This window comes from Dermochelys coriacea, chromosome 4 (genome assembly GCF_009764565.3).
Source record: "Dermochelys coriacea isolate rDerCor1 chromosome 4, rDerCor1.pri.v4, whole genome shotgun sequence".
NCBI classification, from domain to species: Eukaryota; Metazoa; Chordata; order Testudines; family Dermochelyidae; genus Dermochelys; species Dermochelys coriacea.
Genome location: NC_050071.1, coordinates 45855953 through 45874733, shown reverse-complemented (window position 1 = coordinate 45874733; position 18781 = coordinate 45855953). Strand labels below are relative to the sequence as shown.

The window sequence follows — 18781 nt, the reverse complement described above, 5'->3', positions numbered from 1 at the left end:
GGTGTTGAGCAGAGCGGGCGGGGGGAAGGGGGAGAAAATATGTGATGGGGCAAGGCCAGATGGCTACAGAAAAGTAGTAGGAGATATATACATTAGCTCCAGGCTAAACAAATCCCTAGTACCAGGATAAGTGAAATGGCAGCTGCTCCAGGTCAATTAAGACACCTGGGGCCAATTAAGAACTTTCCAGAAGGCAGGGAGAAGGCTAGGTTGATTGGGACACCTGAAGCCAATCAGGGGCTGACAAACTAGTTAAAAGCCTCCCAGTTAGTCAATCAAGTGGATGTGCATGTCAGGAGCTGTGGGAGGAAGTTGTGCGGTTGGAGAGGCTGAGTAGTACATACCATATCAGGCACAAGGAAGGAGGCCCTGACGTAAGGGTGAAGTGGAGCTTGAGGAAGTGAGGGCTGCTGTGGAGGAAGTAGCCCAGGGAATTGTACATATCATGTTTCTGTACCATAGCTGATACTATTAAAGTCCCTGGGCTAGAGCCCAGAGTAGAGAGTGCGCCCGGGCTCCCCCCTCCCCACCTTTGCCCCCGATTAATCACTGAGACTGGGAGACAACAGACTGTGCAAGGAAGGGTAACTTCTCCTCACCTCCCTTGCTGGCTTATGATGAAAATGACTCAGTAGTCTGTGACCCATGTTTCTAGAGAGAGAAGGGTTATGTGCAGGGCCTGAGCCTCTGAGGCTAGCGAAATCCACCAGGAAACGCGGGACCCACGGAGGCAAGGACAGAGCTTTGTCCCAGTGGGTAAAATGCCAATACTCACTGAACATGAAGGGAATAGTCTCCTTGCCTAAGGCATGGGGCTTCAGGGAAAAAAAAAAAAAAAAAAAAAAAAAAAAGACAGGTAAGTGAATTGACTGGTTTATGTGAAATTACAAAAAAACTTTTAGGAATGAATTTCAGGTGTAATTGTAGTGAGACTTGGTCCTTATGGACTATTATGTGTAGTGCATCGGTCATTAGGGCCCCAAATTCACCTACTCTTCCGGCTGAAATGATGGCCGTGAGGAACATTACCTCCTCCAACAAGCAAGACATGGAACGCATTATTAGTGGTTCAAAGAGATCTCAGTGAAGGGTTGGTTACTTTACCAGTGCAAAGTTTCTGAACAGACTCTTCAAAAGAATAAAGACTGTGTAAACGTCCATTGGCAGGAGACATGCTGATATGCAGCCAGATGAACCTGCAGCGAGCTAAGGGAAAGGCCCATTTCTCAAGAGTAAGAAGATATTCCTGCCATTTTGTACTAACTGTTGTCTCTGGAAATACATGGTTTTGCTGGGCCTGGATAGAGAAATATTTCCACTTGGCTCGGAAACATTTTCTGATTGAGTCCTTTCTGCTATTTTTAAGAATAGTTTCCAAAGCTTCAGGGTGGGACCATTCTAGGTTTGATGCTCTCCAAATACCAAGCTGTGAGAAGGAGAACATCTGGGTTGGGATACCTGACGCTGCCATTCTCTTGGGTCAAGATGTCTGGGACAGTCTGAATGCTGATCGGTTGTCAGGATGACATTTGTAGGAGACTTGGCAACCAGAATGGTCTGGGCTGTTTGGGGGTGATGAAGAGGTCTCGTGCCCTATCCAGTCAAATCTTATGAAGAACCTGAGGTAATAGAGGGATGACAAGGAAGAAATAGCTCAAGTGATCTGACTAAGGCAGTAGGAGACCATCGCTTCTGGTCTGTCTTTCAGCTCCCCTGGAGCAATATATGTTCCCAATTCCTGTATGCCTGGGGGCAAACAGATCCAAAGTGGTGGTTCCCCACTGATTAAGATCCTGTTTACCACTGACTCATGTAGTTCACATTTCTGATGGGTGGCAAAATGCCTGCTGAGGCTGTTTGCCAGTGAATTTTGGGCTCCTGGGAGGTACACTGCCAATAGGATGCCATAAGCTGATCATTTCTATAAACAAGAGGGATGGATCTCACCCCTCCATGCTTGTGACAGACAAACAAAACAGAACAAACAGTCTGACATTATCAGGACATTCTCGGATTGTATGAGTGGTAGGAATGCTTTGCAAGGTTCTCATCCAGGTCTCCGTTCTACAAGCTGTGTGTGGATTCTGGCTTCCTTAGGCATTCAAGTACCTTATGCTGTATGATTGTCCGTGTGGGCTCCCCAGCCTATCAGGTAGACATCTGTAATTATCTTGTCAGATGGGCAGGACAGAAAGAGAATGCCACATACATATGTACAGGGTCCCTCCCCATTTCCGTGAGACCCTCAACTCAGTGGGGACTGTAACTAAGGTGTTCATGCTGTGCTTGCTCTGGTGTATATACTGTTCAGAGCCAAGCTTGTAGGCAATGGAGTTGGAGTCTGTCAAATGGCATCACATAAGTACATGATGTCATCTGCTTCAGAAGAGTGAGGCATATCTGAACTAATTATCAAGGGCTTCGCGTAGCTAGATCTGAATGCCCATGTAGTGAAGTCTGTCCTTAGGAAGATGAGCCTTTGCCCTGACTGAATCCAAGGTAGCTCCTATATATTCTATACTCTGTTGTAGTCAGGATAGACTTCATATTTATGCAGATTCCCAGGGATGCTAGAAGGTTGAATAGCAACGAGGTTGGCATTAAGACCTCCAGGCAAGAGCTGCCAATCAGAAGCAAATTGTGCAAGCATAGTGGAGTTGCCTCATCTGAGCTACTACTACTACTACTACTACTACTGAGAACACTTTTGTGAGGACTCTGGGAGGTATGGCTAACCCAACAGGAAATACCCTGAATTGATAGTGCTGGAGACCTACCACAACCTGAGGAATCATCCGTGGAGCGACTAGCCAAATGAAAGCACATCTTTCACATCAAGAGCTGTGAGCCATGTGTCCTTTTCTGGGGATGGTGTTATTGATGCCATTGTAACTGTTGTGATAGTTGGGTCTACAAATTTATCCTAATTGGGAGCTCAAGAGTGTAAAAAAAAAAGTGAATGTTCGTAAGATGCCACAACAACCTACAAATGTTGATGTCAAAATTTATGAAAGAGAGACAAAGCCTGAATTAGTCCAAACAAAAAGACCTACTGATGTAACAAGAGGACTGTGTTAAGCTCATGCTTGGTAAATACGAGAAATCTGTGAACCAAAATTGGTGTGTCCGAAACCAGGCTTAACTAGTACACAAAATAATGACAGGATGGACTATTCCCCAACCTTTCTCTGTGTGGGTCCTTAAAGAGACAAGTACTGGCTACTGGAGCCTGCTTTATCATTCCGACTGCCACTCCCACTACCTTGTGGGATGCTGGACCTTCTTCATCCCGATCCTGAAAGATGACCAGACTGGGCCAGAGGGAGGGAGCCAGATGACATTGCAACCTTCACTGACTCTGGCTGAATCTCAACCACCACGTGGGACAAAACAGGATCAGACTGTAACAGCAATAGCAGCAGCCATAACCCATAATTAATTTCTCCTTTCCTCAAAAGGACAGTTATTTGATACCATTTTTGATACCATCTAAATAACTGTCACACAAGCAGTTTTAACAATGTAAAAAAAAAAAAAAGTCTTCAGATAAAGGGAAAGGAAACAAGGGATATTTTTAAAATGAAAGCCTTACTTATATTGCAAATATTTTGTTTTTCTTTTTCTTTATCCTTTTGTAAAAGGTTCAAAAGGATTTTTAATGGTGTTTATGCAATAGTACTAAGCAGGCTGAGAGCTCTGAACCTGAACATTATTTAAACACTGTTTAAATGTTGAGCAGTGGCTGGATTAACACCTTTAGCCCATATATTTCATCTAAAATCAATATAATGGTACCCATGTGGGATTTCAGTTTGCGAATAAAAATGTTGAGTTAATGCAGCTCGAGAATGAGTCTCCAGCCTTCTTTCTTCTTGGGAACTAGGAAATATTTCCCAATGTTGAGGGGGTACCTGCTCTATTGCTCTCTACTGGAGAAGAGATTCAACTTCTTGGAGGATCCTCTCATGAGAGAAGTCCTTGAAAAGGGATGAGGAAGAAAGTTTTGGAGGTGGAGAGAGAAACAATGGTATAGCTAGAATGGGTGATATCCAGCACCTACTTGTCTGTTATCAACCTCCAATTGTGGGACAAGTTCTCTAAACATTGCCCAAAGTGTATCTTGGCACTGGGTGAAGATGGCATCAATATTGGTTCACAGACCTCGATGGTCTCGTCAAAAATATCTCTTGGTTGGGTAGCTGCAGTTGAAGAAGATGAAGCATTGTGACAGTCTGTACCCTTATGTTCACCTCTTCTGCGAGGTTATGATAAGTTTTGTACAGAGCATGCTTTGAGGTATCATTTGAAAACTCATAATTTGCTGCTCATTATTGCCCTGATAAAATGTGTGGCAACACAGTATGTAAAGTTATAAGACTATTATATGATATTAGTAAGACATGTTCCAAGGCTGGGAGAGCAGTCACAAACCCATTCCCCAGAGACAAAAGGCTAGACGATGCCTCGGCCAGCTGTCAGCAAAATCAAATGGATCACCACCTGGTTAAAGTGGCCATTCTTTTGGCAAGAAAGAGGATGTGCGTTTAAATCTACATATTAACAAAGAATCAGCTGGGGGGTTCCTGTTTACACAGACCTTCCATCTCCTGAACCTTAAGTGGAACCTTTGATTCTCAAAGAAGAGAAAGCTGTAATAAGGGGGAGCAGATGCCCCAAATTATTTCTCCTTTTCTCTCTACCCACAGCATGCACAACACCTGAAGAACAAAGGAAACAGCTTTGGACTGGGGGAGGGATCTTGGATTGAAAGGAATTCAGCCAGTAAGATTGCTGAAACACATGGTGAGACACCTTTGCTTTCAATTCACTTAGCTTGTTAAGTTAGGTGTTAGTTGCAATTTACTTTTATTTTCTTGTAACCTATTCTGACTTTATGCCTCTTTATTTCTAGTCACAATCTAGTCTTTTGTAGTTGATTTGTTTTCTTGTTTTATTTAGAAACAGTTTATTTTGGACTGACATGTTTGGGAACCTCCATTTGGGATAATGGTATTTGTGCATATTCTTTTCCATTAATAAAATGGACTTTATACACGCTGACATTGTATAAAACGTACATTTCTGATGGGACGTCTGGGACTGGGAATTTGCTGGTGTAATTAAAGAGTGGCTGGTTATAGCACTCATACTATAACTGGGAGTAACTTACAGCCTGGAGGCTGTGTGAGAGCAGACCAGGACTGACAGCTCTCTGTGAAGCAGTGTAAAAGAAACCCCACGTTGGAGAACTGAGGGGACGCAGCTATTCATCGGTCCAGACTGTACCCTGGACAATATCACAAGAGTATCTTGGTCTTGGCATTTTTCTGCCATTTCTGAGGTGGCTCATAAAACTGCTGGTGATAAAAGGGCTGTGGTAAGGGGTTCAGTTTGTAGGGGTGTTTATAGTATTTTCTCTTTGGGTCTGATGTTTATATGCCCAGAGAGCAGAAGGTTGCCCTGGAGTACTTCAATGACTGCAAAAAGTTGTCTTCTCATTGAAAATATTAGTCTAATTAAATATTAAGTCCTCAGCAGTGTTTTGGACCTCCTTGGAAAACCCTGAAAAGGGCATCCACAATTCCATCACAGCACAATGGTGGTTGCCACAGATCTTGGCCGCACCAAGTACAATTTGCAATGAAGTTCTAGCCATCTGTTTACACTTCTCAATAAGGGCTTGAAATTGAACCCTGTCCCCCGATGTAACTTGTCCCTGAAGTCCAGGAACTTAGAAAAATTCAGGAAATCTTATCTGGCAAGAAGAACCTGATAGTTTGAGATTCTAAACTATAAATGTAAACATCTTTCTCCCCTATGGTCTAGATGCACAGCCTACTTATCTGCAGGGGTATCTGCTGGATGTTGTGTGGATCCTTTTTTGGGGGGGGGGGGGCATATAAAGTACCAAGGAGATTGGGGTAGGATGGGTGAACAAGAACTCCACTCTCTTAGCTAGAATAAAGTAAATCTTTTCTGCCTTCTTTGGCCTAGGGGCACAGGTAGTCAGCATGTGCAACACAGCCCTTGCTGGTTCTAGTATGGCTTCATTTACTGGGAGTGCAGGATATCTAAAAGCTTATCTTGAGAGTCCTGAACCTCCTTTAAGAAGATTTAGAGCTCTTCCATGACTAACAGCTCTTGAAATGGTTTATGATAGTCTGGGGGAAGACTGAGGCTGGAGCAACCACCTCACTGAGTGAAGAGGACATACCCCTATTGGTACCAGCCATGCCAAAGGATCTGGCTCATCTTCCTCTTATTCCATGGCCTCAGAGGGAGGTTTTGGTTGACCCTTTGGAAAAAAAGGGTGGTAAGGTTCCTTATTGGATCACATGGATTCCAAGTACCACACATCAAAGGTACCATGGGACCCAATAAGGCCAGTATGAGGAGTCAGAAGTAGGTCACAGTGGTCTGAGGCATTTAGTACCACCCATCTTCTGGGGCAAGAGGGTGACTGTTTCTGTAGCGAAGACTGGAGCCAGGAGATTCTCAATGTCCTGCCTGGACTGATCCCTCTAGGTGGAAGTGAAGCTGAATCTCCTGACCATGGAAAAGTTGGATCTGGCTCCACTGGCAGTACTGTTGATCACAGAGGGGAAACCCTGGCTAGTGGACAGGACGGCAGATAGACTTCTTTCAGAATTCCCAATTCCTGCTTCTGTTAGATCTCCCTGGTGAGGATCAGTCTTGCTAACAAGGGAAATGCTGGGTCCAGGAGGAGGAAGTCCCCCTCCCCTCCCCTTTGGAGGTTGTCTTATCACTCCATACCTTCAGAGTAGGTGTAGATGGTTGTTCCTCACAGGGCTGTGACAGCACCATCAGTGAATGAGTCTCCAACCCAGTTGTTTTCAAAAATACTGGTGATTCCTGGTATGTCATGTTAGTAGGTACTGCAGTCAGTATCACAGTCAATGGGGAGGTTGGTACTGAAGGAGGATTGCTCCCATGTGGCTTAGGAGGGACGGGCGCTCTAACTCCATACGACTTGGGCCTGAAGACTTGGATAGAGTCAAAAGGAGGCATCTCTCCTCTTAGAAGAGAGGGCACCTGCTTCTGTGTGTGCAAGAATGCCCCTTACTCTCATGATAGGGCCCAGGTGAAGGGTCCTTTCTTCTGCTCCTATCTGCTCAGGACTTCAACATAATACTAGGTGGCATGCTCCTTGATGACTCTGGCCAATGTATGGAGGTGGAACCTCCTAGCCTAGGTCTCGCTGGGGTCTCTTTGCATGCTCAATAAGGTGCTTCCAAAGCTGGAGTTCTCGCACCTGCTGTGTTCAGGTGGGAAAAGAGTAGCAGATACTGCACTTAGATCCTGCAGATACGAGCTTCTCTGAGGCAGCACTGGCAGTTGTTGCTCTCCAAAAAGGAGTGGGGCCAGGAAAAAGGTTTTGAAGACCAGTATCCTGGCCATAATTCAAGTTCCACTGTGAGGGTTCCTTGGGGTGGGGATTCTAACACTAACTAGGGAACTATTAAAAAAAATAAAACATTTACAGGAGACAAAGGATCAGTTCCGAACTGTAGGATTCTGACTCAGGCTATGCAGCTGTAGGAAGGAATTGGAGAGGCAGTTTGTTCTCCCCCACCTCTTATACCATCAGTGTGGAGCTTGAGAGCATGGGTGCAGGTGCAGGCCCTCGGACACTGCTTGCAAAAATTCCCTCTTCTTAGTTGTATTCACGGTGAAATACACAGAGACCAGCACTCAGAGATGAAAGTTTACTTACCAGTAACTAGAGTTCAAGTAGATTGTCTTTATAGAGACTCATTTACAGGACACTAATCTGCTTTAATCTTTAAAGAGAGTATCTCAGAAGGCTGAATAGTGGAGCTGTAAATATGTTCCCTAATCAATCCAAATATTTGTGCAAGGTTACAAAGAACCACGGGCACCAACTCTTATTCTTCCATTCCATTTAATCAGAATTCAAAAACAGATTAAAAAGGGTACCAGAAAGTGGTTGACAATATCTGTCTATATATTTTACTTACAGAATTCAGGTTAAGGAATTTACTAGTAACTGTTTTCCATTCAGTACTGCCTGTATACTGCAGATCACTTCTGGGAGATTCAGTAACAACTCCTCTCAAAGAAGGAAAATTGTAGTATTTAAAATAAATACCGGAAGACTTTTCTTGAATTGGGCATCATACCAACAATCAAAATTATACCTTGCAAACAAACAATCAGAAAGGTTTTTCAGAAATGTTGTGATGACTGCTTTGGATCTGTTAGAATACACTTTAGGTATCGCAACATAACAAAATTAAAGGGTTATGCTTTGCATTCAAGACAGTCTTTTAGCAAAGATAGTCTTCCCCTAAATATATTACCATAAGCCATCGGTAATGTAGGAAATTTGCATGTAACAGTCCTACATATGCTGCAGCTAAGTGCAATTTTAACATCTTGCACAATGCAACCTAGTCTCATGTGGTAACGTGCATGATCTTAGAAAAATACTGTAAGGTAGACATATATTCATACAGAAGTCAGAAGCCACCAAGTTAACAATTTGGAATGTACCTTACTTTTATGGAATACTATTTAGGGCACTTCAGCCATCACAACTGGCATCTTACAGACTCTTTTGGTTGATGTTATAACCACTAAATATCTCAAGGAGCAGCAACTACAACCAGGTAAATGATAAAGATCTTTGATGCTGTATAGAGCATGTGAAGGAATCTGTTTTGGTAGTGGTCTACACACGGAGAAAGACTTAAGTACTCTCAATGGACCAGCTAGAAAGACATACAGAAATGGACTTCTTTTAGAGAGAGCCTCAAATCAATCACATGGGTTTAAAAAGGGATTAAAATCATACAGAATTTAAACCTCTGTGTACCTGTTCAATTTCTTAACTCCAGTATAGGACAGTTCCCTAGAGTCTCTTCCCCCCCCCCCCCCCCGGAAACTAGGGAACGAGAGAAGAACTCTTTCCAAATATTTGAGGAACTTCTATTGTTCTCAGTGGTGGGAGGGAAGTTACTTCATGTTGCATTTTCTCACAAGAAGAATTCCTGAAAAGGTATGGGAATGGCAAAACAGCTTGCAATAGACTCAGATAGAACTAACACTGAATAATCTCTGGATTTCCAGCTATCAGAAGACTATACAAACTCAGATACCCTGACTTTTACTTCACATATGAAGTAACAAAGAGGGCATGCATGAGCCCCTTTCTGACCTTCCTTACCAATGTCTATTTTCAGCTACCCAGGAAGGCACTCTGACAAAGTGAGGAGCTTATCCCAAAGCAGATAGTTTTACCTCACCAGCAGCACCCATAAATTTGCAGCTCTATGATGCACAGCTGCTGCCAAGCATATCTTATAACACAGTTAAGTTCATCATCTTTGTCTCCTTGTCAAAGGATGTAGCAAGTGGCTCTCTTCGTATCCTTGACCCCTCAGTGACTGCTGAGCGTGCCATGGTGTTTCATGAGTATATAAAATACTCAACATCCAACTAAGGAGCCTGATACAATCTATCCACTAACTTGTATATAGGTGGCAAAGGTAACAAGGGTGGTATGCACCTCTTAGAGCTGTTGTTTCAGGCTCTCTGCAGACCCACATGGGTCACTGGTTTACATCCTGTTCAGGTTTTCTCTGCAGCCATAAGGGCCAATAACATTTTTTTTTTTAAAAATGGAAGTTGAGATCCTGAAGCACAACGTAGTAGGAAGAAGTGAATTCTGTGGCAGACTCTCAGAATACACATTATACACGTCCATTGTTTTTAACTGAATCTGAGAGAACACGCAGATTAGTGGTGCTGCTTCATCTTACACTCCTCATATGCCCTGGTATCACAGACCCAAACCCTAGAATAGTTTCTTTAGTATTTTCATAATTTTCAATGTTGATGTCATCAGTGCAGTCATTGGTGTCAATGAACTTGGCTGGATCTGGCCCAAAAAGAACGTTGACAGTAGAGGATGACAGTTCCATGCAAAATGCCTTCAGTAGACTCAGGTTCCCGGCACAACTGAAGAGGAAAGGTTGAACAGATTTTGGTCTGTGAATATCCCTAAGAGACACCCCTAAGATGGTTCTTTGGCTCATATCAGACATTGTACCATCATAGGAAGCATGAACTGTATCACTTGCACCTCAAAACCCTTGGGTTGGTTCCAGCATCAAGAAAATCATGATGGGGCAGGGTAAAGATAAAGAAATGGCCAGAATGGAGCCAAAGATTGAAACAGCACTTGTTGAAGTCACAAAAACTAGTATGAAGCCTATCTAAATCTAACAATATATTATTTCGTTATTAATGACAAAGAACAGTCATTGGGCCAGGGAAAGAGAAAATGATTCTACAGCCTGCTGGCTAGGGCACTCACCTAGGATGTTCAAGTGCCTGCTCCAATGACTAAATTATTTATAAAGTGGAACAGCTTCAACAGAAGAGACTGAGCGACGTCTGTCCCTTTTGCCCAGCAGTTAGGGCACTTTCCTGCAATATGGAAGATCCAAATTCAAATCCCTTCTCCACATCAAGCAGACTCGGGGATTGAAGCTGCCTCATCCACATCCCAGGTAAGTGCTCTAGCCATTCAGCCACCCCAAAAAATTTGTTTCAGGCCAAAGAAAATGTTTTGTTTAACCCAAAACAGATCTTTTCAATTCACCAAAAGTTGTCACAATATTTGGATTTGATCTGACCTGAACCAAAGTCGGTTTTCCTTTTGTACTGGCAGTGGACTGATATATCAGTTATTAGCCCAGCTCAACAAATCATGGTGACAGGCAGAGTAAGAATTTGAATATAACAGAAGTTAACCAGGGATTCAATGATCACTTCTGAAGCAGGATGGAATCATGGCCATAGCTCCTTATATAACCTTGCACTAAGCATTTAGATCCATGAGAAAACATGTACACAGCCCCAAGGGTTATAGTGTTGCAAAGGATTCATATTCCATGCATACATATCCCAAAAAGGAAGATCCATGCTGACACTTCTTAAAGGGGAATTAAAATGTAAAATTATGGGGTAAATACTATACACTTCCATGTATAGGAGGGTCCTGAAATCAGCAGAACTGGTGTTGTTCCACCTCTGCGGGATGGGGAGGAAATAGGCACATATCACCTGAATCATAAAGAGCTGTACTCAGTGAACTCTGACTCATACCGCAAAATCCTTTTCAGTGTTTCTGCTGAACCCTAAAATGCCTAATCAGATTCACCACATGAGCTTGAAACAGAGGGGTCCACAAGCTTTGTAGGTTTATAAAAAATATAATTCAGACTAAGTATATAAACAACATACTATACTCACTTCATTGTTTGCTATTTCACCTGGTGTCGGCCAATTTGTGATATCATTGAAGTCACTAGCCTGTAAAATTACAAAATATACGTTTTATATGTTTACCAGAACAGCATTTCAGAATGAGTGGATGAGGTCTGGCACATACTTAACAGTGATGGTCAGAGATGGACTATGTTTCATAGCAGTAATCAGAATAAATCACTTCTCATTTGACATGTGAGAACTGTAATGGAAATCAGGTACAACATTACTTTAACCAACAAGAAAACAGTGTGCAATCCAGTCAGCTACTCAGAGTGGTTGCCTCCAATGCAAAGTTCTACACAAGAGTAAACTAAGATTTAAAATACAATTTTGTTAAAAAGGGGATCCTAATGACAAACTTCTCCAGCTTGTTGTTACCGTAATTGTCAGCCTAACTCCTTGATGGACAGAGTTCTATTTAATGGATATGGCCATAAAAAGCACTCCCAGCAACTAATTAAAAACCCTATATATGTCACAGTTAAAATATGCTACCCAACAGGTATATTTCATTTGGATACAAATCTTTTAGATGAAAGCAACTAGGCTGCTAAACGTAATATAAACTCTTTTCCCCATCTTTAAATCTCTGATAATCTCCCCTCTGCCCACAGATCTCTTAGCAGCTACGTTAACAGTCCTAATAAAAAATTATATTAAAAAACGTTACTCACCTCAAAACTATTTGTCTTTGAATTGTGTTGCATATGTTCATTTTACTATAGGTGTAATACACACTTCGTGCACTGGTGCTGGAGAGTTTTCCCATGCTGCAACTGTAGGGCTGCCATGCATGCTCCCTGGTTTCCCTCATGTTCTGAACAGAGAATATGAAGGATGGAGCCTTCTTACCAGAATCTTAGATGAGGACTCCAATGCGCTGGGGAAAGAGGGTGCGTCTTGGAATGGACATATGCAACATCTCAAAAAAAACAACAGCTACAAAAAGATAAGTAACAATTTTGTCTTTTGAATGACTGTATAGGTTGATTCCACTGCAGATGCCCCGCAAGAGGTTTTCAGTGAAGGTGGGGCTACGAGTCTCATCTGAAGACAGAATATAGGACTGTTTTTCCCACATTCTCATCTTCCCTGGATGGCACAGTAATTGCATCTAGCAAATATGTTAACAGAGGACCACACTGCTGCTGTAAAAATGTTGATGAAAGGGATGTTTCCCATAAATGTAGTAGAGGACAAATGCACCCTACACGCAATACGCTGACTCTTCAGGAGGTGTTCTACCTTAACAGAATAGCATACAGCAATGCAGTTGGTAATCCATCTCAAGAGTCACTGTGTCATAACAGGATGACCTCTTAACCATTCTACAGAGGACCCAAAGCACTGTGAAGAAACCCAAAGGGCTTTGTTCTACACAGATAAAAGGGTAGGGCTTGGCAGACACCTGAAGTGCGCAGCTTTTTTTTTTTTTTTTAAGTTTTGTGACCATGTGGCTTCAGAAAAAAGACCGATAAGTGTATTGACTAATGAAGTGGAAATCAGATACTACTTTGGAAAGAAACTTAGGGTTTCATAGATTCCAAGGCCAGCAAGTCAATAAATGCAAAGTTCAATGCTGACAAATGCAAAGTATGCTTAGTGGAAAACATAATCCCAACTACACATACAAAATGATGGGGTCTACATTAGCTGTTACCATTCAAGAAACAGATCTTGGAGTCATTGTAAATAGTTCTTTGAAAACATCGACTCAATGTGCAGCAGCAGTCAAAAAAGCAAACAGAATCTTGGGCATCATTAAAAAAGGGATAGATAATAAGATAGAAAATATTATATTTCCTCTATATAAATCTATGGTATGCCCACATCTTGAATACTGCAGGCAGATGTGGTCGCCCTTTCTCAAAAAAAGATATATTGGAACTGGAAAAGGTTCAGAAAAGGGCAACAAAAATTATTAGGGGTATGGAATGGCTTCCGTAGGAGGAGAGATTAACAAGACTGGGACTTTTCAGTTTGGAAAAGAAATGACCAAGGGGGGATATGATAGAGGTCTATAAAATCATGACTGGTGTAGAGAAAAATAAAATAAGGAAGGGGTCTTTACTGCTTATAACACAAGAACTAGGGGTCACCAAATGAAATTAATAGGCAATAAGTTTAAAACAAACAAAAGGAAGTATTTCTTCACACAACTCACAGTCAACATGTGAAACTCTTTGCCAGAGAATGTTGTGAGGGCCAAGACTATAACAGGGTTCAAAAAATAACTAGATAAATTAAATGGAGGATAGGTCCATCAATGGCTATTTGCCAGGATGATCAGAGATGGTGTCCCTAGCTTCTGTTTGCCAGAAGCTGGGAATGAGCGACAGGGAATGGATCACTTGATGATTACCCGTTCTGTTCATTCCCTCTGGGGCCCGGAAGACAGGTTACTGGGGAACATGGACCTTTGGTCTGATCCAATATGGCCGTTCTTATGCTCTTAGAAGGGACCCTTGTGATCATCTAGTCTGACCTCCTGTAGAATAGGTCAAACCCTATACAGCACCGTGTCCCTGTAGATTATATTACATGAAGAATCTGTTACCAGGGCATGTAGCTCACCCATTCTCCCCAAAAAGGTGATGGCTAGCAAAAAGGCCACCTTCACCAAAAGGTGTAACATTAAGCAAGAGGCTAAGGGCTTGAATGGAGGATCCATAAGACCTGACAGAACTAGATTAATATCCGAAGGTGAACCTGAATCCTGAATAGGTGGGAAACAGTCTATCTAGTCCATTTAGGAACATGGTTGTCATAGGATTAGTGAAAACAGTCCTTTCAGCAATATACGGGTGAACCGCTGAAATTACAATCAAATGCACCTTAATGGCATTGAATGCTAGACCTGATTCTTTAAGATGTAAAAGATAGTCCAAAATCTTTTGAATTGTAGATTGTGTAGGAGACATTATGGCTAGCTGCTCAAGTAGAGAAGCACTTCCATTTACAAAGGTAAAGAGCTTTCATGGATGGCTTTCTGCTGTTAAGCAGGACGTTCTGGACTGTCACTGAACAGTGTGGCTTCAAGCATCGAGTAACCAAGATGAGAGGTGCACCACATGCAGATTCTGGTGCAACATGTGCATGTAATGCTGGGAGATCAAGTCTTTGCCTTGTGGCAGAAGTAAGGGTTCTCTGACGGACAAATCTGTGCAGATCCGAGTACTAGAGTTGCCTCAGCCAGGCTGGCGTATGAAGATCATTCTGTCTCGTTCTTGCTTTAGTTTCACTATGTCTTTGGAATGAAGGGTGCTGGGGTGGTATACACACAGCAGGTTTTTGTCCCACGAAAGCATCTGAAATAGACTGTAGTCAGCTCAGGAACAGAACTGAGGACATTTCCTGTTCTGCTGAGTTGCGAACAAATTCATCGTAGGAATCCCCACACACACTCAAATCACTGACCTTAGAACTGTCGTGTTGAGAGATCATTCATGATCTAGGCTGAACAGTCTGCACAAGCAGTCTCCCAGGGAATTCTGAACTCTCAATGCATCATACCTGCTGGGAGTTAAGGAGGTTTCTGATACACCATGCGTGTCTCCTGATACAGCTTGTTTGATCTGAAGGTTTAGAATGGGCCTGAGATCCCCTTTGGCTTTAGGAAATAATGCTAGTAAAACCCCCTGCCTCCATGTTGAGGAGGCACCTCTTCTTTAGCTTCTGAACACAGAGTCTCCACTTCTTGCCTCAGCATGGATTTGGGAGAGGAGTCCCTGAAAGAGAAGTGGGAGGGGGATATAAAGGAACTGCTGGGTATATCCTGAATCCACCATGTTTACCACCCATTTCTCTGTGGTGCTAGTTGCCACACACTTACGAAATTGGATAACCTGTTCCCACAGGCAGAGAAAGGGCCAGTGAGATCTGCACTGATCGGTATGCTGTCCTCAACGGAGGAGTCAAACAGGATACTTTGAGGCCTGTGGCTGCCTTGACCAAGTGACCGAGGCAGATAGTGGAAGCCTCCTTCTTTGCAGCCTGTGTTTGTGCCTGGTTTAGTCAAACTGCTTGGAGAGTTGCCTCAGCTGAAACTGAGGATAATGTTTTGTCCCCCTGGGGGCTGGCGTATAAAGACCTAGAGACTTGAACACTGCCCTGGAGTCTTTCAGGATATGTAAAGCCTCATCAGTCTTAGTGGAGAATAATTCACAGCCCTCAAAAGGAAGGTCTTTAATTGTCTGCTGTATTTCTCTAGGAATCCCCGATGACCACAGCTATGAGAAATGATGCATGGTTATTGCCATCACCATGATCCTTGAAGCTGGGACTGCAGTGCCCAAGGAAGCCTGCAGAGCTGACATATAGGCCAGATGACTTCTCACCAAGAGGGACTGAAACTCATTCCTAGAGTCCTCAGGTTATTTGTTTAGGAATTTAGACATTGGTCCAAGAGGGCATGGCAATAGCACTACTCAAATGGGGAGGGGCAATGTGAAACTATAACTACAACCCCTCCACTGAATACACCTCTCTCCTTAAAAGGTCTAGCTTTTTTGCATCCTTTTCCTTTTGGGTAGCCTTAGCTCAATCTTTGCAGTGCCATTCATTCACTGCAGCTACCACCAGTAAGCCGAGTGTAGAGTGCAAAATAGAACTGGTCAAACCAGGAGACAGTATCTGGTATATATTCTCTGGGTTTTGCCATAGGTAGAACAGATGAAGGGATTTGTGAGTGACTTAGTAGGCTGAATTATCCCCTCATTTTTAGAAAGGGCTATCCCTTCTCTGCCATAGCTGGTGTAATATATCTATAAATGTAGGAGAATTTTCCTCCATCAGTTCTATCTGAACACCAAAAGCTATAGCCATCCTTTTCAGTTCTTGGTAATCTCTGAAGTCATCGGTAGCAGAGAATAAGCTTCTGGTACCAGAACCTCATCAGATCCCTCGAGGCAAGTCCTGCACAGCCAAAGTAAAAGGTAAATCCAACGGAGGTTGAGGAATGACCTGTCGTATAGTGTCTGTAGGCTATTCTGTATTAACAATCGCTGGTCTATTGATACTAGGCAGGGAAGCCCCTCCTTTCTCAGAGACCCAATTCTGTGAAGAAGCGGGGACGACAATCTTGATGCAGAGAAAGGCCAATGAGGAGACTGATATGGTAGGAGAGTCAAATTGTGTCAAGACCAGGCCACCCAATCCTTCAGTCTGCTCTTGTTGAGTGTTTTCTGGAGGATGAATTGGACTGTCTATAATGGGAGGCACAGGAACACACTCAGGATTCCAATGGGTAGGAATACTTTGAAGGTCAGATCAGTGCAGTTCTGGGAAGAGACAAGTGACCAGGCCTGAGATCTATGGTGAGATTGTGGTACCGCAGCAGCAGCAGAGGCTTCCTGGCTTTCAGTACTGAACACAGAGGTGGAACAGGTACCGTAAGCCTAGATGTCATCACGGAAGAAGCTAAGGAAGATGGTATTGGTCCTCAGAGAAAGGGTGCCATAACAGACACCAATGCTGGTAAAAGTCTGCACTGCATGCAACAATACCAGTAAATGGCTTTCACCATAAATAAGTGGTGATGCAAACACTGAGAGGCACAACAGGTCCTTTGTAACTATGTAGCTTCAGTTTTGTTGACATTAAGATAGACAGTTGATCCACAGTAAGCAGAAGTGCCAGATCCACTGTAGTCACCAAGTAGCCTGCCTCAATGGCCCCCATATGGGTACCAGAGTCAACAGCTCAGTCTTATGATAGTCACTGTGAGATGGTACCAGGGATCTGCGCGACAAAGTAGGTAACCTTTGATACCAGAGTGGCTTACTTCTACTATAGAAGAGTCCTGCACCAAGGACTTTGAAGAAGTCAGTGCAGTCTTCTTTTTTGGCTTCAGATAACAAGAATGCTCCAAGTGCGTAGGCTTGCTGGAGGATGGCTCTGGTGAAGGAGATCTCCTTTGGTCTATGTCAATTAGCAAGGTTGGAGAAGCACTTGCGAAGGATTGGTCAATGAGCTCCCCTGCACCGAGTCATGTGAAGAATGGCCTCTGTGAAAATATATCTAAGGCACTTCCTTAGTCTTAATTTGTAGCTGCAGCAGATCAGACACCTGTCTCTAATGTGGAACAGCAAGAGTGGGGGTTACTGATGAGCCACTGGCTTTTGACACTGGGAGCAAGGCATAAAGCCGGGGCCCTGGGATAGGCTCCCCAGTACCAACCAAAGCTTGGAGAAGCCTACTGACTTTAAGCAAATAAATTAAAATAAAGAAACAAATGTCCAAATGGACAAAAAAATAAGTACTACTAATTAAGAATTATAACTATATAGAATCTGTGTGTGTTCAGAGAGGAATGAGGGACTGTACCAAAGACAGTAACATGCTCCAGCCAACAACCAGGCAGTTAAAAGGAACTGAAGGAAGGGAGGGGCATGAGAGAAACCAGGGTGCATGCGTAGCCATCCCTTCAGGTACTGCTAGGGAAAACACTCTGCACAGCTGCATGAGCCATGCAACACCTACAATGGACACAAGCAATCATTCAAAGAAGAACTCATACAGTCTAAGAATCTGAGGCTTTCAATTAAAAAAAAAAAAAAAAAGCATTTGATGCTAAAACAGCCCTGACAATAGCTTTTTTTGAAAAACAAGAAACGTTTAGAATGTAGAAAATTTTTCATTGGAACAAATCTGTTATTGCTCCTAAGGTCAACATCACCAGACATTTTGAAGCTTCAGAATCATCTCATTATAAAAATGAAATATAATTGACCCTAAATAAAATTCAATGACCTTTTTAATCAAAAATATTTTAAAACCATTGGAAATTCTTCTCCAACATTAGATTACAAACATAACTGCTGCTGCATATTTAAAAGTTCAAATTAGTTCGCACACTTGGAGTCAGATATGCAATCTACTCTTAGAAATCAATCAGACATCAGAAATCTGAAATGTTATATATACACAACGTAATGTACAAATTGATTTTATTCTTACTATAAAATGGGGAAGGGCGGGAAAGAATAGCTCAGTGGTTTGAGTATTGGTCTGCTAAACCCAGGGTTGTGAGTTCAATCCTTAAGGGGGCCATTTAGGGATCTGGGGCAAAAATAAGGGATGGCACTTGGTCCTGCCTGTGAAGGCAGGGGACTGGACTCAATGACCTTTTAAGGTCCCTTCCAGTTCTATGAGATAGGTATATCTCCATATTAAAAACAACAAAAGAAATCTAAGACAACACTAATAATCAGGCTCCAAAGATTAATCCTGAGAGAATTCTGTGCCAAAAACTTACAATATTTTAAAATTCTGCAAGTTTCGTCAATAAATAAATGTAGAAGCTCCAGCATGGCAGTGGTAGGGAGATCACCCTACAGCACCCTCTCTTCTCTGGGAAAGGGACTTGGCGGTGAGGCTGCACCCAACCCTAACACAGGGCAAGGGCAGGCCCTGCCTCTCTGCACCAGGCACACCAGATGTGGGCAGATAGATTCTGCTGGGC

The 18781-nt window shown here is 42.8% G+C and overlaps 1 protein-coding gene across 5 annotated transcripts in view; it reads right to left on the bottom strand.

Annotated features, from left to right (window-relative positions):
- Positions 1–18781, bottom strand: part of LARP1B (La ribonucleoprotein 1B) — a 109965-nt gene that overhangs the window by 72975 nt on the left and 18209 nt on the right. For all 5 annotated transcript variants that reach the window (XM_038398230.2, XM_043513402.1, XM_043513403.1 and 2 more), the window contains exon 3: positions 11302–11361. In XM_038398230.2, coding sequence (XP_038254158.1) covers positions 11302–11361 — 60 coding nt within the window. The remainder of the gene's footprint in view (positions 1–11301; positions 11362–18781) is intronic.